The sequence below is a fragment of the Capricornis sumatraensis genome, chromosome 21, assembly GCF_032405125.1.
Source record: "Capricornis sumatraensis isolate serow.1 chromosome 21, serow.2, whole genome shotgun sequence".
Classification (NCBI taxonomy): Eukaryota; Metazoa; Chordata; class Mammalia; order Artiodactyla; family Bovidae; genus Capricornis; species Capricornis sumatraensis.
In genome coordinates, this window is record NC_091089.1 from 43,556,080 (window position 1) to 43,579,560 (window position 23,481).

The 23,481-nt window shown below is 44.3% G+C and overlaps 1 protein-coding gene across 3 annotated transcripts in view; it reads left to right on the forward strand.

The window, feature by feature from the left end:
* Window positions 1–23,481, forward strand: part of PTPRM (protein tyrosine phosphatase receptor type M) — a 655,853-nt gene that overhangs the window by 443,313 nt on the left and 189,059 nt on the right. For all 3 annotated transcript variants that reach the window (XM_068993577.1, XM_068993579.1, XM_068993578.1), the window contains one exon: window positions 1,903–2,035. In XM_068993577.1, coding sequence (XP_068849678.1) covers window positions 1,903–2,035 — 133 coding nt within the window. The remainder of the gene's footprint in view (window positions 1–1,902; window positions 2,036–23,481) is intronic.

Genomic DNA, 23,481 nt, shown 5'->3' on the forward strand with positions numbered 1-23,481 from the left:
GGCCTGGTTAGTACTTGGATGGGAGAAAGTATACCTGGAGAACTTGTAATCTGTCTCTAGTGAGATAAATGGAGTGGCTCCCAGTGTGCCAGCATTTGGAAGAATAAAACCAAATAGATTTTTTTTTTAAGTTTTCAAATTATATTTTAAAAATCAAAATTGAAAACCATTGGGCTTTTTGTCAGTTTCGTAAATTTGAGCTATGTTATTTTTACATGGATGGCTGTTTTCGCCTATTATTCATTGTTTAAAACAGACACATTTAAGCAGTTTAGTTAAAGAAGTACTATCCTCCAAACCTACCACTTGGCTATGTGTTCCAATATGGGGGTGTATACTTCAGATGTAATTGCAATAAAAAATGGTAACCGTGATATCTTCAAGGTTCATCTGACACCTGTTCAAGGGACATTCTTTCAAACAGAATAGCAGGACATCTCCCTGAAGTGGTCAGAAATAAAATTGTTCTGTAAAGAGTCATTCTATCAGGAAGGGCTTGTATTAATAAGGTGTGGTTTTTGCATCACGACTACTCTCCTTGCTCCCGTTGATTGGACTAGAAAGGACACGTGGGTGGAACCTCAGGCTATGGTGTCTCCTGCCTTGTGTTTCTCTGATCTTGACCAGTCATCTATCTGATGGCCACAGCCATGTTCAGGGTCCAGAGTCTCATATAAAATCTAAATAGGAATAACTTTTTAAAGAAGCGTTTATACATTCCCAGTGGAAACAGATGGCAAGTTTATAGTCTGACCCCTGACTTCCCTGCTGTGACTCAGACCAAGCCCCATGTGGAGCGCATAGGACACAATGATGGTTAAGTTTTTCAAGAATCAGATGAACCATAAATGCAAAACCCAGTGGAAGGGTAGAAAGGGCTGGTACCAAAAGTCAGTGTTAATTTCACTTTTACCAACAAGAAGAAAATGGGAGATTTGAACATAACATCGCCACTTTCCCAATGAGCTATATCAGTAGGGAGAGGGATGTGATGGCTCAGATGCTGAGGGCGGTCATGTTCTGATGAAAAAGGGAGAAGCCCTTAGAAAGTGGATTCTGTTTAGTGAATAGAACATTAGAATCCTAATATTTTTCTTCCCGAGCTCATTTAGCCGAGGTAATGGATATCTCATCAGACACAGATTTGACATTCCATTGCATTACACTGTAAACAGGACGGACAGTGTTTGGGAATTGGGAGAGCTAAGACAGTAGCCACTGGCAGGCCCTGGTTATCTCATTTAAACAGTTACCAAATGTGGGTGACAGTAGTGTGATTGTTGGTTGCTTCCCACTTTGTGAATAATTGCTTAGAAGGAGTCTTTGCCTACCAGATGTGACCTAGATTTAGCTTTTCAAAGGCGGGGGTGTCGGCAGGGGCAGAATATCTGTATTGTGTCAAAAAAAACAATTGCTGGTAAAATGCACAGTAAGTGAGCTTATCTCCCCTCTCCAGGTGTTTGGGCTAATATGTTATGGAATTACTGCTTCATTTATGAAAAATAATTGGGGGAAATGTTCCAGCAAATCAAATTTGGATAAAGGCTGAGGATGTCTATTGTGTTGTTAGGAAGTTTTTAAAAAGGCAGAAAGATCAGGGAGCCCATAGAGATAATAAAAATATTTTAAAAACTGTGTTTTGAGAAGAGTCTCTCATAAAAGGGTCAGGCGTGGGTGTGCTTTCCAACTTGTGTTGGGGTTTAGTGAAATATGGAAGAACAATGAGAACAATTACACCCCTTTCAGCGCCTGTGAAAGCTGCTGAAAAAAAATCAAAGCCTGTCTGTCTGCTGGCTCCGATAAGTCTTACGACTCTGTTAAAGGTGGCAAAAATTTAAAAAGCTAATGTTTTTATTCTTCCTTACCCACCGTGTCTTTTTCTTGTCTCCCCACCTCCTGCAGGAGCCGCCACTCCAAAACCAGTCCCAGAACCTGAGAAGCAAACAGACCACACAGTCAAGATTGCGGGGGTCATCGCTGGCATCCTGCTGTTCGTGATCATATTTCTTGGGGTCGTGCTGGTGATGAAGAAAAGGTGAGCCCCTGGCTGTTGCCGTGCAGGTGCTTCTGGCCCACTGTTGGCCAAGAGGCTTCTCGTGCATGAAAGTGTTCTGTTAGTCCGTGGTCTTGGATGACCAAGCCACACCGGTGGCTCTGGTGGTTCGTATTTTGCATCATGTAGCAGTCAAGGTTATGGGAAAACATTTGGAGGCTGCAGCTGTGATTTTGTGTGACTGTGAAGAGCTTCTTGTGCCAGGTCAGCATTAAGGATCAGGTGTCTACCCACCAGTTGGTACTTAAAGCTCAGCAGAATCAGTAAAATCACTTGTTCACCAGGAAATGTTCAGTATTAATACTTATTACCAACAGAATAGATCTTGGGGAATACAAGAAAAGAGACTTCTTCTCATGATAAGGAAGATAATGTCAATGACGGAGTTTCTTGGCCCTGCGTTATGTGCAGGCACCATGTCAGGGAATTAAACAGCACAATGTGCCACGAGAGAGGGACTCTCAGGATCAGACAGACAGCGACTCAGGGCGTGGACACATAAGGACAAGGACGGTAACATGTTGGGTGTAGTAAGCTTGCCTTTTCTAGCCAGGGGTGGTCAAGGGAGGAGAAAAACACGTATGGCTGCAGAAAGCAATCGTCGCCTCCAATACATGAAAAATACACAATCTCTTTTGTCCTGTGGAAATGAGAACTTGCTTAATAATACAGTGTTCAGTTTATGTAAAAATGATCAACATAAAAGATAGATGGCAAAAAGCAGTAAGATAAATAATCCATTTTTTATGTAGTTTAAAATTAGTTATAAACAATTATATCCTACTGTATAGCACAGGAAACTATATTCAATATCCCGTGATAAACCATAATGGAAAAGAACATGAAAAAGAATATATTGAACATATATATATATATATATATATATACACACACATATATATACATGTGAAGAACCATCACATTGCTATACAGCAGACATTAACACAACATTGTAAATCAACCAACTTCAATTTAAAGAAAAATTTAAAACAATGATAGAGTGTGAGCAAGGTTATAGATGACAAGAAGTGCAGATCGAGAGGCTGACAGAGCCAAGTCAAGGAGGTCTTGTCTGGTCGCCTAAGGAGCTAGACCTGGTTGTTAAGTCTACTGGTGGCCTTTAAGCAGGTAGTTATGGAATGTGCTTTTTGTATTAGAAAGATCACTCAGTGTTAAGGTTGAACCCAGCTAGGATAGAAAAAGGCTCAAGGCAGGAAGACCAGCAACTTTAGAAACATCAGGAGGTTGCAGCCACTTGTAGGTTGATCTGGGGAGCCAAAGTAACACAAAGAACCGTTGTTGGCAAGGCCGTGGGTGGGGGTGTCCCCACTACCCCAGTCGTGGGGTGTATATGAGCTAGGACAGGTGGGGCATGAAGAGGGGAGCTCAGCTCTGCACTTTGATGTCCAGTCTTCCTGTGCCATGGAGTGGACACGTCCCCTGGGCAGGTGGGGTGTGCTGGTATCCAGTGCTGTCCATCCACGTGAGCCCAGCTGAAGCTAGGGCTCGAATATGGGCACTCAGGGCGACTGTCAGAAGGGGGTCGAAGGTGAAGGTCAGACCTTGGATATATCACAGGGATATTTAAGGGGTGAGCTAATATCCGAATGTATAGGCATACATATACAGCTTTCCTTGCTTCTTCTTTTGTATTTTGTTTACTGGTCCGGTGAGGCCTCAGGACGAGGCTCTGTCCTGGCTCATACAAGCCTAGCTGGTCCCCATCATTTCAGCTCCTCCTCCCTCTTGTGATCCACCTTTTCTTCCTTTCTCATTGGTCACACATCATTTAATTTCACTCCATTTTTAAAAGATTCTTTCTTGTGTTGAGAACTTTTGTGATCTGCCCTCTTAGCAGCTTTTAAATATATAGCACCATAGTGTTGTATATACATAGAGGCTCAGATGGTAAAGAATCTGCCTGCAATGCTGGAAACCCAGGTTTGATTCTTGGTTCAGGAAAGATTCCCCTGGAGAAGGGAACTGAAACCCAGACTCGTATTCTTGCCTGGGAAATCCTATGGACAGAGGATACTGGTGGGCTACAGTCCTTGGGGCTGCAAAGAGTCTGACCCAATGGAGTGATTAACACTTCCTTACTTACCTACTAGTATAGTGATATTAACTACAGTCATGAGCTGTAGTCATCCCATCCCCAGAACTTCACCTCGTAGCTGGGAGCCTCCTCCTCCCTCTTCACTTCGCTTATCCCCAGCTTCCTTTTCTTTATCTTTTCTGCATCTCTAGCTGTCAGTCTCTGTTTCTTTCTCCCTTACATCTCTGTCTTTGTCTTCCTCTTCTACTTCTTCATCACCCTTCATCCACTTTCTCCTGGATGCTCTTTTTCTCTCCCACCTCGATGTTTATATAGAAAGCTTATCTTTGGTGCTGGTAGTTTGTACTATTTTTTTGAAATATGATCCAGTATAATTCTAAGCAGCCCTAGGCCCTTGCATGCCTAGATATTCAAACTAAGCATTTTGGAGAGTTGATTTTTAGTCACGGGGACGTGTTGGATTTTTGTGTCATCTGGCAAGTTCTCCATGAGGAATTGCCTGAAACCACCAATCCAGTTGCCCTCATGACCTTAGCTAAATGTTAATTCATCCTCCAAGGGTCTGCTTCTGCTGGATTAATCTATTATTCTACCTTGGACTCTCAGGCAGACACAGAGGTTATGTTATAAATTATGCATTTGAAGAAATTGCCGATGGTAACATACGGCCTTGATACAACTTTAGACTAAATTCTAATAACTCCTATCAAATTTGCATGATTATTTACTAGATGACAGCCTTAAAAGGGTTATTTTCACAGCACGTGCCACTTTGGTATTTGCTCTTTCTGAAATATAGAATATGCTGCCTTGTAAGGCAAATCTGTCAGAAACTTGTAAGATTATGACCTGAACAATCATGTGGTTCAGACTGTCCTAGTTAATAGAAATTCCGAAAACTTCTGATTGTTCAGGGTTTTCCCTCCAAATTGAAGCCTAGAATTTTAAATGTGTTTTTAACAGACCAGGTAAAACATGATAGTAACCACAGGTAAGTGGCTGGAAAGTTACTGATAAACAAGCTACAGGATTTGGTTAGCAGACAGGGAGTTTAGATTTGGAACTCCTGGATCTGTATTTTAACCAACTCTGTGATTCTGAACTTCTTCGCCCCATAGTTTATTCATCTATAACTTGAACAAACTGCACTCAACCATAGCTGAAGTCCCACCCAATCCCAAACTCTCAGGCTTTCTATCACGTGGCAGCTGATGGTGACACAACTACCCAGCTGGCGTCCTGCGAGGGCAGTGAGGCTCCTCATGTATCTCATGCTATAAACACACCCAGTCACTCCTCCAGAGCTCACTTTGTGCAGCGGATTCAAGTCTCCATGGAATGTTGGCTGGTGAAGGTTCATCTTTCAGCCACATGCTTCCTGTTGTCATACAGTAGGTACTCAGATAAAGGGGAGAAGCAAAAGGTGAAATGAGACAGAATGAGCAGGAAAGAAAGAGCTGGCTTTCATTGTAGTGTTGGTCATGTTTGCTGGTTCAAGCCCGTGCTCATCAAACTGGGAGACCCACTCCTCCCCAGGCTAGATTCAGTCACCAACATGAGCTTGTGTCATTGGTCATAAAGACAGCCTGAGCCAAGGAAAACATGTGGGTGAAGCAAATGCATCAGTACTTCTGGGAATACAGGCGGAAGTCTGCGCTGCCGGGGAAGAGTCAGTAGTGACCGTCTGGGTGGGTCAGTGTCCTGGGCCACGTGGGCCTGAGCTCTTGGGAGGGGGAAACAGCAAATTTCCCTTGAAGATGTTGCCAGTTATTGTCTTAACTAAGATCGTGTGGGCTTCTGAAGAGCCAGCCTTCTCTAAAAATCAGTTACTGAAGGTAGGCCTGGAACAGAACCTGTAAAATCTGTTCTCTTTGCAACCCTATGGACTATACAGTCTATGGAATTCTCCAGGCCAGAATATTGGAATGGGTAACTGTTCCCTTCTCCAGGGGATATTCCCAACCAAGGATCAAATCCAGGTCACCCGCATTGCAGGCAGATTCTTTACCAGCTGAGTTACCAGGGAAGCCCAAAACCTGCTCAGCTCATACTAACTCATGGAATCCTTTGACACCCAAGTCATAATGACTGAAAACTGAGATGACCTTCAGCTTTATTTAGCTATAATGTTTTATGAGTGAGTGGGTGAGTGAAGTCGCTCAGTCGTGTCCAACTCTTTGTGACCCCGTGGACTGTAGCCTATCAGGCTCCTCCCTCCATGGGATTCTCCAGGCAAGAGTACTGGAGTGGGTTGCCATATCCTTCTCCAGGGGATCTTCCCGACCCGGGGATCGAACCCAGGTCTCCCGCATTCCAGGCAGACGCTTTAACCTCTGAGCCACCATAACCTATCACAAATTAAACTAGTTGTTACCTATTTGTGAATATTTATATACTGGAGCCTGGCCTAGAAAACAAACCTATTTTCCTTAATGCCCTTTAGAAAACCTTCACATGTATTTTTATTTATTTTATTCTTTAGGCAAAACAATTTCTTAGTATTTTCCCATTCCCAGTTCTTTTGAGGGTGCAGTATTTTGATGCAGCAAATGTTAAAAAAGGGTGTTAAGATGAATGTCTATGAAATAAAAAAATCTCTTGTAGAGTCACATGACAACACACTCAAAATTAATGAAAGTTGAGTAGAAGATACTTAGTTTTTATCATTTCATTCCTGTATAATTAAATATATTTGTATAAATGAAAATGCCTGCATGTTCAACATTTTTTCATAAGGAATAATTTATCTCAATAACATCTTTGACAGAATTTAGTATATAAACACCATCGATTTTTATCCTGATTAATTATATTTACTATTGTTTCTAAAATTGCTATAGGTCTTTTAGAAATTTGAGAACATTTATATCAATTACAGTAATATTTCTGTCTCAGTCATTGTGGTAAATAGAAATTACAGAAGTTTTGACAAAATGCAAATCATTAAAGAGATACACAGTCTTGGTCAAAATAGCAAATGTTAGCTCTCCCACGGCATGAACACCTGTTATAGGTAAATATGACTGTTTTCATTCTGTAGCACAATACCTCACTCTCCTTTCCATAAAACATTTTAACAGATGTGCATTTTGCAAATGTGGGCTTCCCAGGTGGCTCAGTGGTAAAGAACCTACCTGCAATGCAGGAGACGTGGGCTTGATCTCCGGGTCAGAAAGATGCCCTGGAAAAGGAAATGACAACCCACTCTAGTATTCTTGCCCGGGAAATCCCACGGACAGAGGAGCCTAGAGGCATACAGTCTAGGGGGGGTCGCAATCTTTTGTCAGACATGAGTTAGCGGCTGGACAACATTTTGCAAATGCAGCTTATGTCATTAAATATTTAGCACTTTTCTATTGTATTTAAAAAACAGTGTAACTACCAAGAAAAAAAATTCAATACTGTAGGAAGAGTATGCAAAAACACCATGAAACCAAAAAGATAAGGGAGAAAAATCTGATGAAAGTCCACTTTCTAGATGCTTGGGACTGGTGCACGGGGATGATCCAGAGAGATGATATGGGGTGGGAGGGGGGTTCAGGATTGGGAACTCATGTACACCCATGGTGGATTCATGTCAATGTATGGCAAAACCAATATAGTATTGTAAAGTAAAATAAAGTAAAAATAAATAAATAAAAGGGAAAAAAATAGAGATGTCTGCAATATGTGAGTGGAGGTTAAGTTGACATTAACTGTAATTCCCTTACTAAACTTGTTTACACTTGAGATGGAATTTTTTCCACTATATTTAAGGGTCAGTTGCATGTGAAAAAATGTCTCAAGTCTGAATGCTTTATTCAAAGTCCTGTTTCAAAATCACATTTTCTGAAACCGTATTGAGACAGTCCTGTGTAGCCATGTCTTTGTGACTGTTTAGACTATGTGTACTTAACATGTAGTCGTATAAATAATAATCAGGTGCTGAGACTCTTCTGCTCTAGCACATGCTTCAGCACACGTGAAACAGGACACACATATACCCAACTGGTCTGGAAATGCCCTCCTAATTAATTAGCTGGTGTACTTTGGTTTTCTAGATGATAACTGAATGAGCTCCTTGTTGTTGTTCAGTGGTAAAATATAAATTGATCTTATTTTTAAGATTTGTTTTTGATGTGGAATAATTTTAAAGTCTTTATTGAATCTGTTACAATATTGCTTTCTATTTTAAATTCTGGCTTTCTGGCTGCACAGCATGGGGAATCTTAGCTCCCTGACCAGTGATGGAACCCTCGCTGCCTGCACTGGAAAGCAAAGTCTTAACCACTAGTCCGCCTGGGAAGTCCATAAGTTGACCTTTGTCAGTTATTTTCTAACCAGGACTTTATGTGGTGACTCTAATAGCTCCCATAGTCACACTGTTTCTGGATTTGATCTATTGGTTTATTTAACTATGTTCTACTGGGGGCTCCTTATAAATATTTTCTTTTAAAAAGGAAAGTAGGGAACACAGGCACCAGTTATTTATTTATTTATTTATTTATTTTTAATTTAACAGGAAGAAAGTGTCAAAATGATAAGAGGCAGTCACCGGACTTTAGAATCTCACAACCTTGGTTCACAGCTCCTACTTGGTGCTGGCGTAAATTCAGGGGTGTCTTGTAACCTTGTGTTGGCATAAACTCAAGGGTGTCACATAATCTCATGTTGGCGTAAATTCAGGGGCGTCACGTAACCTCTCTGAACTCACTTTGCAGATGTGAAATGTGATGATGATGACTTGTACTTCATGGGGCTGGGGGTGGGAGGGGAAGGAAAATTAAGTGAGAGGACTCAGGCACATAGTTCAGTTCAGTTCAGTTCAGTCACTCAGTCGTGTCCGACTCTTCATGACCCCATGAGTCGCAGCACGCCAGGCCTCCCTGTCCATCACCAACTCCTGGAGTTCACTCAGACTTGCGTCCATCGTGTCAGTGATGCCATCCAGCCATCTCATCCTCTGTCATCCTCTTCTCCTCCTGCCCTCAATCCCTCCCAGCATCAAAGTCTTTTCCAATGAGTCAACTCTTTGCATGAGGTGGCCAAAGTACTGGAGCTTCAGCTTTAGCATCATTCCTTCCAAAGAAATCCCAGGGTTGATCTCCTTCAGAATGGACTGGTTGGACAAGTTCAGGAAGCTGTTCAAGATCACATGGGTGGTACTCTGAGAGCCTGGGGTACATCCAGGTGTGTCTTACTGTTCCCACCTGCTTCCCTGGTTTCAGCAGTCAAGCTCAGGGGTGCCTCTCGCTCAGTAAACCTCAGCTGCTCTTTGTAACCAATAGTTAGAGACACCAAACAGTCACCATCTTGTTGCTATTTACTCTTGCCGGAAATCTACATGTATTTCAAACTGGCAGCATGTTTTAATCTCCTTTCTGAGCTATCACTGGAGAATAGCTGCAGGATCACTTTTTCCTCTTCCTCCTTAACAGAAGCGTTTTGTAAATCCTTTCGAATGTGTGTGTTCATGGCATTCTTAGAGCCATGGGTTTTCTCCTGAGAACTCACAGCAGAGAAGATACTGTGTCCTCGTCTGGTTAGTGAGTGAGAGAGCTTTGTTGAGTTTTATAGTAAGCCTTCAGCAATTGAGCTTCACTCCCTCCTTCTCAGACACGAACCCTAGGGTCTGGGGGCTGTGGAGGGTCTGCAGGACCCTGGAGATGGGAGGCTGACATAGGCCCCCACGAGCTGTGTGGCCTGCAAGCTGCTGGCTTTGTGACCCCAGTTTCCTCAGTGTAATGCCCTGAACGGGTTCCAGCCGGTGCTAGTGGTAAAGAACCCGCCTGTCAATGCAGGAGATGTTAAGAGATGCGGGTTCGATCCGTGGGTCGGGAAGATCCCTGGGAGGAGGGCATGGCAGCCCACTCCAGTATTCTTGCCTGGAGAATCCTATGGACAGAGGAATCAGGCAGGCTACGGTCCATGGGCTCACAAGAGTTGGACATGACAGAAGCGACTCAGCAAGCCCGCACGCACAGTGTCCGGAAGGCGTCATAATAGACCTTTCCTAGAGTGTTCGGAGAAGACGATGTGTCGTTGGCATTGTGGTGCCGGCCCCAGTACTAACTATGTGGTCAGTGCACACACCATGCTTCTGCACTGTCCACTCTCAGGCCCGTCACACACCTTAAAGTCTTAGTTTCTGCCCCCGGAAGCCAGCAGGACCAGGAGCTGGAGGGAGTGTGGCGTCCACTTGCAGAGCATGGGTCATGCTCCCCGCAGCAGGGCCAGGTCTGAGCGGAGACTCTGGAGCTGGGAGCACAGAGGAAACTGCTCCCAACCAAACTGGCCCACGGTCTTCCTTGTGCAGAGGCCCCTGCTCCATCCCAGGTTTTACTCCCTACAGAGAAGGAAGCCGGGTGCTGGGGCCCCGATAGTGCCTCCCTTGGGGGTTTCCTGCTAAGCCCCAAGGTCATGTGAGTGGGCGCGGCCTGTCTATGGTTATCTGAACCTGTCAGACCCAGACCCGGTCCAGGGCCGGTCATCAGGACAGAGGACGGGGTTCTCTCTCTCCCGTATCCGGAGTAGCACCCTGCATCTGTAGGGATCCCAAGCCCTCTTCACAGCCCCGGCCTCTCAGCTCTCACAGAAGCATCTGAGGGTGAACCCTCTGGCCGTGAAACCAGCCCTGAGCTGGGCTCTCTCTGCCACCTCAGGGCACGGCCGTCCTACTGATGCCTACCTGAGTGCCCTGGAACTTTCCACCACAGCTCCTTTGTATCTTGTATCTAGCACAGCTTATTAAAACATGTTCTTTCTCTGTATCTTACCCTTGAGGTTCAAGTCTAACAGAACCTGTAAGGAGACTGCATGTTTTCCACTGAAACTGATGGTTCTCTGAGGTGGCTGGCCCCCAAGGCTGTGTTGATGTTCCCAGCTCTGTCCCCCTAGGCTCTTTGTGCTCTGTAGAGGGCGTCCATCTCATTCATGTTGACACGACCTTGCATTCTATTTCGTAGAGTAGGAAACACCCAGGACATGAAAGCTGAGGATGCTTCATTTAGGATGATGGGATGACAACCATCATCCTAAGCAGACATTGCTAAACCTGTCTTCTTGGTCAGGGAATCTGTGGATTCAATATTATCACTTCTTCAATTCTTTCTTGTTTTGTATTAATGACTAAAACAGTAATGAAAAATACTTTGACTCTAGGAAATATATATAGGTTTAAAAAAAAGAGCAAACCAGTGTCTAACCTGACTTCTTTAGGCAAAATTCATGATCCCTCTAACATAAATCTGAATTTCTTTTTAAGAAGGAAAGAAATTATAGCTGAAATCTTTAATCTTCTTTAATCATTTATGAAGAAGATAAAGAAGAGCTACCTTGTTAATTAGTACAGCATGTTATTTCTTTTCTTTTCTATTTTTTTGCATATCTCAGCTTTATGAAATGCTGCAGAAAATAATGTATTGACAAATAGGAAAGGCATGTGGTTGCCCACCATCCTCACAGACTTTGCCCTTCAAGCATCATGCTTCATTAGGTCCATTGGAAGGAGTTTGGGTTATTTTCATATATAGCTCCCCTCTTGGCACTGACGTGGTGAAACTAAAGTAAAGCTATTTTTATGGGTTTTACTGCAATAAGTAAAAACTGACTCACTTATTAAGTCCAATCTCCTTGTATTTGTTTGTAAGAACAACACAAAACCAAAACTTGGCCAAAAATGTAGGCCAGGTAATCCCATCTAAGCATGGCCCATTTTCTCTCTCCTGCACACCCAAGCATGAATATAACTTTTTTATGTTAGTTATATTCCTGAGATGACTTGGAGCCCTATGGCCCGATGCCAGAATTCCAGCGTGGACCTAGTGTTCGGTGCTTCCCAGATCCCCCTTGTCGCAGTGCTCAGACTGCCCTCTCCATGCATTCAGCCTCCTGAATTACCTGGGTGCCATCTGCCTCTGCTCTTAGATCCTAGCATGTTACTGACTGTGATGTGGTCCTTTCTAATCATCTTTGACACCCTTCTCACGCCCAGCACAGTCTTTGCCGCTAGTGGACATGTAGTATATTTAGTAATTAAAGACTGAAAACACTTCTTTCATGCAAGTCCTTCAGTGCTACCCTGGACTTTGAATTGCTGTTTATTATAGGGATGTGTAAGTTTTATAATACAAGATGCTGTATTAATTTTTCCATACTGTAGGTTTTTTGGTGAACAGATTCCTTCTTTTGAAAAGTATAATTTTTAAACATCTGAAATAACAATTACTTAGGTTTTCAACTTGATGTATTAAAATCGTTTAAATGAATAGGGATATATTTAAATTCAGATACAGCTTAATTAAAAGAAAAATGGGCTCATAGCTATCATTTACTTAAATTATCACTTATTTTTAAACCACCTTTGAAACATTTTTCATAAACAGTGTACTGCCCTGCCTGTTTTTCACAAGCAACAATTGAGATAGAAATGATTATATTCACAAAATGAATTAGAGCGTCAGGATGAATTTTTCTCTATACAATGAGCACCTGCCCTAAATAAATTAGAATATCCAGTTTTCCAGGTCTTCCATTCAGCAGGCTCACAGTGGAAACGCTCAGCCTCGTGTCTTGGTAATTCACGTGGGTCTGCAGCCCTGTAGCCACTGACAGCACCCCCGCTGCCACACATGGCTCTGCTCCTTCGAGTGCATGTGATGAGAATTTATGATAAACATTAGCTCTCTGGCATTATGTCAGAAGGAAAAACATTAAGAGAAACAAAGTCAGGGAAAAGCCATTTCCTGAGCGGCTTAATGTCCGTGTGTCAGAACATCCTTAATCCTTTCACCTGATGTGTCTAACCCGGGTGGTGGGTTTGGAGTCAAAAGTCAGTCGTGGAAGAACTTGGCCACTCCTCAAAGTGGATCCGTGCCTGATTCCTAGGAGTAGTCCTCACCTTTGCTAAACAAAAAGGGAGGGGGCGGGGAATCTCAGAAGTACATTAAGACCACAGGAACAAAGTGGTGACGAGGCATTAACTGAAACTCTTGGCTCGGCGGCTGTCATCTGGGAGCGGTGTTGTCACCTTAGGGGACACTTGGACATGCTTGAGGGTGTCTGCATGAGGAATGGCTTAATTGTACACATCTGCTATCTGCATGGTTCCACAGTCACAATAATCAAGATTCTTCTTTATAATTTATCAAGATGTGGCTGACTCGGAGTTTGGGCCTTAAAGTCGCAGGAGGCCTAGTTTAAGCATCACAGTCAAAACTGCCTCCCAGGGGGCCAGGAAAACTGACCAAGTAGTGAGAGGGGGCCTGGAGAAGAGCAAGTCTAGAGAAGATCTGGGCTGTTTGGGTCCCTTAGGTGTGCTGAAATGTCACAGACAGTCCTCTTCCCTTCAGCCCCTGGAGAAGCCAAAAGTCTTGACTTCTTTTATTAAATCTACTAAAGTTTTTATCATTGGCAACTAACCATTTTTTGATACTCTGTTGGCCAGATAAAATGGGTATCCAATCACCAATCATCAATTGCTGATTCCCAATTCTGTTTTAAGATAAACAAAGCAGGAGATGTGAAAATGACCCTATTTAAAAATTCACCTACAGCGCTTCTGGCTGCAGATGATGTCTTAGGCCAGGAAAATACAATGTACTCCTTCCTTGTCCATGTCCTTAGCGTCTGTGGTGGTGGTAGTTTGGTGTAAGTCACATCCAACTCTTTATGACCCCATGGACTTAGCCCACCAGGCTCCTCTGTCCATGGGATTTCCCAGGCAAGAATACTGGAGTTCGGTGCCATTTCCTTCTCCACCTCGGCTCCTGAGATGCCCTCAAATAGGTGAATAGGTGGCTCCTGCTTGGAAATGCATGATCATTTAAGCTTCGTTTATCTCGTCTGCAATGCTGACAGTAGTTTGGATAGTGGATCCCCAGTTTATGACAAGAGCAGTTCCCTCCTTCTGCACGTAGAATGGCTGTTGACTTCTGTTTCTCTACTCAATGGCTGCACGTAGAATGGTTGCGACGAGAGCAGTCCCGTCCTTTTGCACGTTGAATGACTGTTGACTTCTGTATCTCTACTCAGTGGCTGCGCATAAAATGGCTGTTGACTTCTGTATTGCTCTCTCTAAGCCAGGTCAGGAAACTTTGGAATCTAGAGGAGCTTCAGATTGCAACATCTATTAGAGCACCATCATTCAGAAGATTAACATTAAATTTATTAAATTCTGTTTCTATTTTAATCATCTTCCTGGTCTTTCAAAACAGTTCCCCTGCATAGGAGAAAGGTTCCTAGGCTGCCCCTGAAGCCAAATCTGGCGGCTGCACTCCGACTCTGAATTAAATCTCAGAGAGAGTTTTGGATAAAGTAGACGAGAATAGCTTTATTGCTTTGCCAGGTAAAGGGGGGCCACAGCAGGCTAATGCCCTCAAAAGTATGTGTCCCACCCTGGAATGGGTAGTGAAGCTCTTTATAGTCATGATTCAAAAAAGGGCATGGTCAGCTTATAGACTTTCTTCTGATTGGTTGGTGATGACATAAGTGGGCTTCAGCATCATCAGCATTTTGGTTCCAACTGGTCTGGGATCTCCCTGCTTGTAGGCAGTAGACAGTTAACTTCTCCCACCTGGTGGAGGTTTCAGTACCTGCTAAACAGCTCAGAGTTATTGTTATGTGTATCCCTTAAGGGGAACCAGTACCTGCCCCAAGTCTGCACTGGTGTTTCTTGGCTATTCCTCCCTTGTCTCTTTATCTCCTCCATTCCCTGATTAGCATCTGTTTGAATCTGCCCCTTGGAATTCAATCAGGGAAGGTCCTGGGGACTGAATGAAGCCTACTTCCTGTAATCAAGGAGTGGGGGACCCAGGAAGGCTTTTGTGCCCAAGAGGCCCACAGGGCCCTGCTGGCTTTCACGCCTGGTCATAGTCAGGGTCATGATGTGGATGGGGTCTCATGACAGAGGGTTGGGGGGGAGCCGGCCCCCATCAGCAAGGCCCTCCTGATAGACTGCGGCTGGCTGACCCAGTCCGAGCCCCGAAGGCCACGGGTTCTCCCCTTGCCGAGCCCAGGTGACAGAATCAAGCTGCCTGCTAGCACTGTGGCTGTTGACTCCGTGGGCTGGGTTTGAGAAGGAATAGGATTTATGGATCTGCTATCGTCTGAGAATACAAAGGTCGTGTATTTCCCTGTGTGTCCTTTACCTACAACCCAGCACACATCCATCTTTATGACCTGTCTTTAAGAAAGAGAATCCAAATGTAAATAATCTCCAGGGCCCTGGAGTTTCTGAGCTGACCCAGTGTCCAGCCCAAGACCCCAGTCGGTGCTGACCTCATGGGAATGTCCTGCTGCTTGGGCTATGGTGACTCCTGGAGCCTCCGCAGCACACCGGGCAGACCTGAGAGCACAGCCCTGCCCCCTCTGCTCAGTGGGCATCTAGCATTTTGCCAGGAGCCCAGAGTGACTCCATGGCTTGCCACTCTCATTCTGGGGCCAGGACCACCCGCTGTCACTCCCTGGCAGAAAATTGCTCAGTGCCTGAGCCCCACTGCCTTCACTTCCGCAGCAGTTTAATGTCTTAATGACCACTGTGCTGGTGTCTGGACTTAAATAATCCATCCATCAGGATCTCCAAAGAGCTTCTAACTCATCCTGAGACTCCTCCCTAAGTTCTAAAATGGTGATTTTTTTTTTTTTTTAATCTGGAACCTTGGGGTGCTGGCCTGATTCTGTAAACCTCACCTGGCTCTAGATCAGTTCTAGTTTATTGAACACCCCTCACATGGTGACATGGGCTTCTCAGGTGGTGCTAGTGGTAAAGTACTCACCTGCCAATGCAGGAAACATATGAGATGCAGGTTCGATCCCTGGGTCAGGAAGATTGCCTGGAGGAGGAAATGGCAACCCACTCCAGCATTCTTACCTGGAGAATTCCATGGACAGAGGAGCCTGGCGGTCCACAGTCAATAGGGTCACAAAGAGTTGGACACAACTGAACGACAGCACGCATGAACACACACATATGGTGGGATACCCACCAGTGTGGCAGTGGTGAGGTCTCTCAACCCATCCTGAGCACCCTGCCATCCACAGTTTATACCCAGGTTGGCGGTGATAACTTCCAAGGGAAGCCTTCCAGGCACAGAGCCCCTGACAATATTTTAAGGAAGGAAAGCAGTATAAACTGTGTGTTCTTATTCCATATACATTTTTACTCTTATGATCTACACTGATGCAAAGAACAGCAACAGCAACAAAATTTAATTGAAGTTAGAAGTCACAAAATAAAATGATGGTTCATTATATGAATGAAGAAACCAACTCAAGTATGAATGTGGTTGATTAATGAGCTTCGTTAACAAGTTCACAGTCGCAGAGGTCAAAATTATAGGTCTGATGACATACAAGGTAACACTCTTCAGTGGTGTTCAGGTCCTTTTCCTAACACAGAGCATCTAAGGGCATCACCAACAATTATTTTAATACCATGTGTTCTATGACTTATAAAATTCTGGATTCTCTGAATATCTTGTAATTACTATCCTGACCAGTACATCAGCCTCAACCTTTTTTAGATTAAACTGAGGGCATTCAGCAATCATTTCTCTTTCAGATGTGACCCTGCTAACTTTAATGGTAATATGTGAAGAATCTACAATGATTAAGCTGGGAGCTTTGAAAAATAACAAATCCAGTGACTGAAGCTAGGGAAAAGAAAATAGCCATAACAACAGACCCATAAACTAAGAAAGAAACTAAGTAGGACAGAGAAAGACAAATTAAAGTAGATTTTTGGATTCTAAATCATTGTTGACTGTGACACATTGAGGGACTTCCCAGGTGGCTCAGTGGTAAAGAAACTGCTTGCCAATGCAGGAGATGCAGGAGAATCCATCCCTGGGTCGGGAAGATCCCCTGAAGGAGGGCATGGCAACCCACTCCAATATTCTTGCCTGGAGAAGCCCATGGACAGAGGAGCCTGGCATGCTGCGTTCCATAAGGCACAAGGAGTCAGACATGACTTAGTGATTAAACAGCAAAGGATGTCTGGACAGGTTTTGAAGGACTGCCCTCACCATTCTACCCAACAGTCAGCCTTAGAGCCTTGGTTGGACCAGTCTTGGCACGGGGGGCTAGGCTGTGATGGAGTGTCTGCCTTGTGGACTCACAGGCCTGGGAAGCTGGGAGGGTTGCTCTGTCTGGCCCACAGCCGGAGAAAACGGATATGATTGTGCATGTTTACCTGAGGCTAGGAGGGCCGCAGAAATACATCTAGCCATGTTGAGAGCAGGCAGCCCAAAGTGTTCCTGCACTGTTACCGACAGCAGTGACAGCGAGGAGACCAAATTGCCTCTGAAAAGCACCTCCTGAACTGTCACCTTAATACTCTCCTAAAGCCAGGCAGGACGGCCGTCAGCCTGGAACCAGCCAAAACACATGTGCCCAGATTGCCGGGGAGGCACTGCTTATTTCAGTCATAAGTGAAGACAGCAATGTGCCCTGTGCCTTATTTTTAGACACCAGCGAGTGGAATGTGGGTCGTGCTGGCGGAGGCTCTTGCAGCTGTCAATTTTTTTAATTTTCTTGACTAGTAACGGCAGCTCTGCACAGATCACCAGCAAGCAGAACGTGAGTGTGTCTAGCGTTCTAGAAGCTCACAGCACTTCAGGTCCAGTCAACATCACTCCCTGGTGCAGGCTGCAGAATTTTTGCAACTTCAGCCTTAGGGATTTGATTAAAAAACAGAAAACAAAGAAAATAAATTCAGTGCATGCTGCCTAAAATGTAGCGCTATGGCTCCTCTCCGTTGAGTGAAGCCTGTGTGGGCAGGTCCCGAGTTGGTCTTTGGTCTGCCTGTTTCTAAGCAGCCTTACTGTCACTAGGTTGACTGGAAGCCCCTGAGGTTAGGATCATAAAATTGAGTGAATAGACAGCAGATCCTGCCAACATGAGCCCTGGGCCCTCTTCCCACCACGTCCCCCCACTCCTCCCAGAGGTGGTGGTGGTGTTCAGTCACTGCGTCGTGTCTGACTTTGCAGTCCCATGGACTGCAGCACACCAGGCTTCCTTGTCCTTCACTCTTTCCTGCATTTTGTTCAAATTCATGTTCATGGATCCAGTGATGCCATCAAACCATCTCATCCTCTGTCACCCCCTTCTCCTCCTCCCCTCAAATCTTTCCCAGCATCAGGGTCTTTTCCAGTGAGTCAGCTCTACCAGTGAATATTCAGGGTTGGTTTCCTTTAGGATTGACTGGTTTGATCTTCTTGATTTCCAAGGGACTCTCAAGAGCCTTCTCCAGCACCACAGTTCGAAAGCATCAATTCTTCGGCACTCAGCTTCAGCTCAGTGGCTGCAAAAAAAAACCCCTATGAGCTGTATTGTAAGCAGCGTTCTCGTATTTCCCACCTCACGCATTTGGTGAGAGAAGAAAATTGTGCCCCACATGAGACAGGAGCGGGGCGAGGCAAGACGGGCAGGCTCAGAACTGCCTCGAGAACCCAGTTCTGACGCTTGAGCTCAGGAAGCAGAGAGTGGACCTGGGTGGCTCAGGTGCCTTTCAGAGCCTTTGACTAACCAAGCGGCTCAATGGGTTTGAAATGAGCCACAGAGAATGGCCATGTTCATGCCTACATAATGTTCAGGGCTCAGGTTGTAGGAATCCAGGTTGGACCTGCAGCCTCTCTCACCCAAACGCAGTGAACACCCGACTTGGAAACCCTGCCGCCGCCCGCGCTTCTGGTGCGTGTGACATTAGACCCGTGAGTCCGCACAAAGCCTGTCCTTGCCAGGCATCTGCCCCGTGTTACCCCTGAGGCCAGGTCCGGCTCCTTGGTTCCCTCATCAGCTGGGCTCATCGTTTAGGAGGCAGTCCACAATGTCGACCCTGATTCCAACCCACAGGAAAGCCTGGACCTCGAGGCTCCAGCTGGGTTCTCGCTTCCCATGTCTCACCTGTGAGAGCCTCAGAGGACAGGCGAGGCCGTGGGCTGTGGGGACGCAGGATCTAGTGCGTCCTGCATGTCAGTGCTGCCGGCCTCTCCTGAGGAGGAGCCGCTCGCTGGCGCTGGTGGAGGCCTCTGGGGTCCACAGGCAAGGAGCCTAGTGTCCTGAGTGAAGGAAGTCCATGCAGCATGAGGTTCGCACCTGAACCAGCCAGGCACAGGCTCTCCAGTGGGCTCTCCAAATCTCCCTTCAAAAGCTGGCCGGCTTGGCCTGGAGCCCTGGTGTGTGGCAAGTTGGGTTAGGTGAATGTGACAGAGCAGCTCTTACGTTTTGGTCTCTGTTGACATCATGTAGCATCCTGTGGTGGTAGTTTAGTCACTAAGTCCTGTCTGACTCTTGTGACCCCATGGACTGTAGCCCGTCAGGCCCCTCTGTCCATGGAGACTCTCCAGGCAAGAATACTAGAGTGGGTTGCCATGCTCTCCTCCAGGCGATCTTCCTGACCCAGGGAGCGAACCCTCATCTCCTGCATTGGCAGATGGGTTCTTTACGACTAACGCCATCTGGGAAGCCTGTGTAGCATCTGAAAGTGAGACAAATATTACCTTCCAGTGATGCAGAGAATGGGATGGTGAGCCTTTACAGTGGTTTATGTCTCACTATTTTGGCTGGCCCTGGGGCTCTAAAGTGACTTTCATTCCATGCCTGCTTGCTTATTCCCAGCTGTATTTCCAATTCGTACTCTCTTCTACTGGCAGGAAACCATCCCAGCCCCCCAGCTCTGGACAACACTGCCATGTTTCTAGCACTCAGCTAAAAATACTTACTGCCATCTGTATCTATTTCAACATCATTTCACAGTATTAATCTTATTCTGAAAGGTATTTCCTGAGAGCTATTGCATATCTTAAATGAATTTGACCAGGACATGTTTTCAGTTTGATCACATCTAATGTTAATTGGATGCCAAACTGTGTGGTTTTCACATTAAACCTGGCAGCCCCAGACCACTTTATAGCCAAACCAAAATAACAGGAAACTTAGAACCAGGTCTTTATAACATCTTTTGTAATTCTTACAAAATAAGCTTTGAAGTAGCATCATAAATATTTTAAATTAAACTTAGCAAAATGAAATGCATAAAGCACAGTTAGTGCCTGTGGTACTCTGAGTTTTAATTTTTTTCCTCCCTCTCACTAGCAAATTTGCTAAATTTGGTAATTTGCAGGCTGTTTCTTCTGCATTAGTGAGAAAAATAAGTTAGTTTTATATTCATTTTTCTTAAAATAACTATTTTCTCAAGTTCCCTTTCTAAGTAGAATCAGCACTCAATTATTTGTGTTAATGGAGGAGAAAGATGATTCGTATAAAACAATGGATAATCACAAGTTGTTTACACAGGGGGAAAGTGCTGAGTTTTGTGAAACAAAGCTGATACATGGGCTGTTACTAACCCTCTCTTCCTAGCTTATGTGGAACAAGATGTCCCTGGCGCAGATCTACTTAGTGACAAAGATCATTACGGTAGGATGCCCCTCCCAGCCAGGGGCCTGCCAGGTGTGTGTGTCCCACCTCGGGACATCACAGACCCCCATCACCATTCTCAGGTATAAATAGGAACCTCTGTTCTCACGTGATCCACATTCATCCAGTATCATACAAGTAAGCCCGGACTCCATGGAAGAAGTCAAATAAAACACAACTCGTTCCTGTCTGACTTTTGAATTAAATTTCTCCATAAACATCCCGTCAACACCCTTAGAGAGAGCTTCCTTTTTTTTTTTTTTTTTTTTTTATAATATATTCTTGTAGCTTATTTATTTTATACATACTAATTTGTACCTCTTAATCCCCTACCACTATCTTACCCCTCCCTTCTTCCCTCTCCCCACTGTTATCCAGTAGTTGGTTCTCTATATCTGAATCTGATTCTTTTTTGTTATAATTACTAGTTTCTTTTATATTTTAGATTCCACATATAAGTGATATCATACAGTATTTGTCTTTCTCTGTCTGACTTATTTTGCTTAGCATAATACCCTCCAAGTCTATCCATGTTGTTACAAATAGCAAAATTTCATTCCTTTTTATGGCTGAGTTGCATTCCATTGTGTATCTATACCACATCTTTATCCATTCTTCTATTGATGGAAATATGCTTCCATATTTTTGCAGTTGTAAATAATGCTGATTTGTTTTCGTCTACTCTGGGTCTTTGTTGCTGTGCGGGCTTTCTCTAGTTGCAGCAAGCAGAGGCTACTCTTGGTTGTGGAGCACACACTCTAGGCAGGTGGGCTTCAGAAGTCGTGGCGCACGGGCTCAGTTGCTCTGCAGTATGTGGAATCTTCCCGGTTCAGGGATCAAACCATGTCCCCTGCCTTGGCAGGCAGATTCTCAACCACTGGACTACCAGGGAAGCCCTACAAAGAACTTCCTTAAAGAAATATTACGAATATGTGGAAGAAGAATCCAGACCAAAAAGAATAAATGCCACTGACATATCACAGTGAAAAACAGAAACCTCATTCTCCTCCTCTGCCTTTCTGTGTTCATTTTTTTCTTTTTTCTTTCCCCAAGAAAAGTTAACTGAGAAAGGCCTATGGCAATGTGTGACAGGCACACGTTAGTTACATCAATGGCTGCCCCCAAATCATACCTCTAAAAATATCTTGCTGACTAAGGCAAATATTGCTTATTAAAGTTATAAGACAAAAACTTTTTGTTTTTTCAGGAGAGAGAGAAGGGTTAAAGTCATAGATTTAAATAGGTTTATTTAAAACTACTTTCCTGGACTTAACTGGTGGTCAGGTAGTTAAGAACCTGCCCACCAATGCAGGAAACACAGGTTCGATCCCTGGGCTAGGAAGATCCCACATGCTGCAAAGCAAGAATGCCCAACATGCTGCGAAGCAAGAAAGCCCATGCGCCACAACTACTCAGCCTGTGCTCTAGAGCCCAGAAGCTGCAACTACTGAAGCCATGCGCCCGAGAGCCCATGCTCTACAATAAGCGAGGCTACCTCAACGAGAAGCCCACACACTGCAGCCCTGCACAGCCAAAAGATTCATTAAATAAATAAATGAAACTCTCCCCTCACCCCCCACCCCCGCCACTCCTGGGTGCAGTCTCTGAACAATTCATAAAGCTTCCTCTACTTAACTTTTCCAAATAGCAGTGCTTTAGACATAGAAATACTTAACTTTTCCAAATAGCAGTGCCTTAGACATAGAAACAACATTCTCAACAGCAAAGAAGAAAGAAAGCTTAGCTCACTCATCTGTAGCCATCATGAGATTCTATCTAATTCATAGAATTGGTAAGAATTTCACCCAAGACAGAAATTCAGTGTGGTGCATGTGTGTACTTTTATTCAGTCTTTAGGAATCACAGGGATTGATTATGATTGCTTTTTTTTTTCTTGCAAAGCATATATATATATATATATATATATATATATATATATATATATATTCATGTAGGCTGAATGAATGTTAATTCCCTACCATGTGATTTTCCTTTTCATACTGAGTGCAGTTGTGTTTTCTGTGAGTACTTATTCCTGACACAACAGTGTAAGTAATTTGGAAACATGATTTAGTATGCGAGAATTCACTTTCCTCTCCTATCATTTGGAATGCATTTAATGCACAAGATTGTTCAAACTAAATGATGCATAGAATTTCAAGAGCTGCAAGGAGCTTTGGAGTTCATCTCTTCCTAACCTCTCATTTGATAGATGAGGAAGCAGAGCCCAGATAAGCTAAATGCTTCAGTGGTGGTGTTGGGAGGGTAGAGTGGGGAGCCTCCACAGCTGCAAATCCCAGTGGGCAATTTCTGCATAGATTGCTTTAACTCGACTTTTCTGGTGGCAGCTTAGCTGAGTGATGTCAGCTCTGCTGATTTCGGGATGTGTCACTGACAATGCAGGGGCCACATGATTAATTTGAGGACGTCTGTATTCTTCCGGTGCATCTAGGTGAGCTCCACTAAGCAAGAAGTCTTAATCTGTGACAGTGCCCAAATGCGGGGACAGAGGGCCCAGCCGGGGACAGAAAGCATGTGATTGATCACTGTGCCAGCCATGCAATTATAGCCATCACAGTCTGTGCTCCTTGCAACTTGCAAGCCATAAATTTGAACCCAAGCTAAGCATTCACTATTATTAAAGCTTCATCTTAACTGTTTTCCGTATGCAACAAACATTTAACATTTAATGTTAACTCAAGGATAAAAAGTAAATAAAAAGCAGCTCTCAAAATTATATGTAGGCAGTTTGGGGTCTTTAGCTAGTTTATTTAGGGCCTTTAAAAGTAATTTGCAAAGATTTGCCTACCTTTCTGTTTGTTATTGGGCTTCCCCGGTGGCTCAGTGGTAAAGAATCCACCTGCCAACGCAGGAGACTCATGTTTGATCCATGGGTCAGGAAGATCCCCTGGAGAAGGAAATGGCCACCCGCTCCAGTATTCTTACCTGGAGAATCCCATGGACAGAGGAGCCTGGC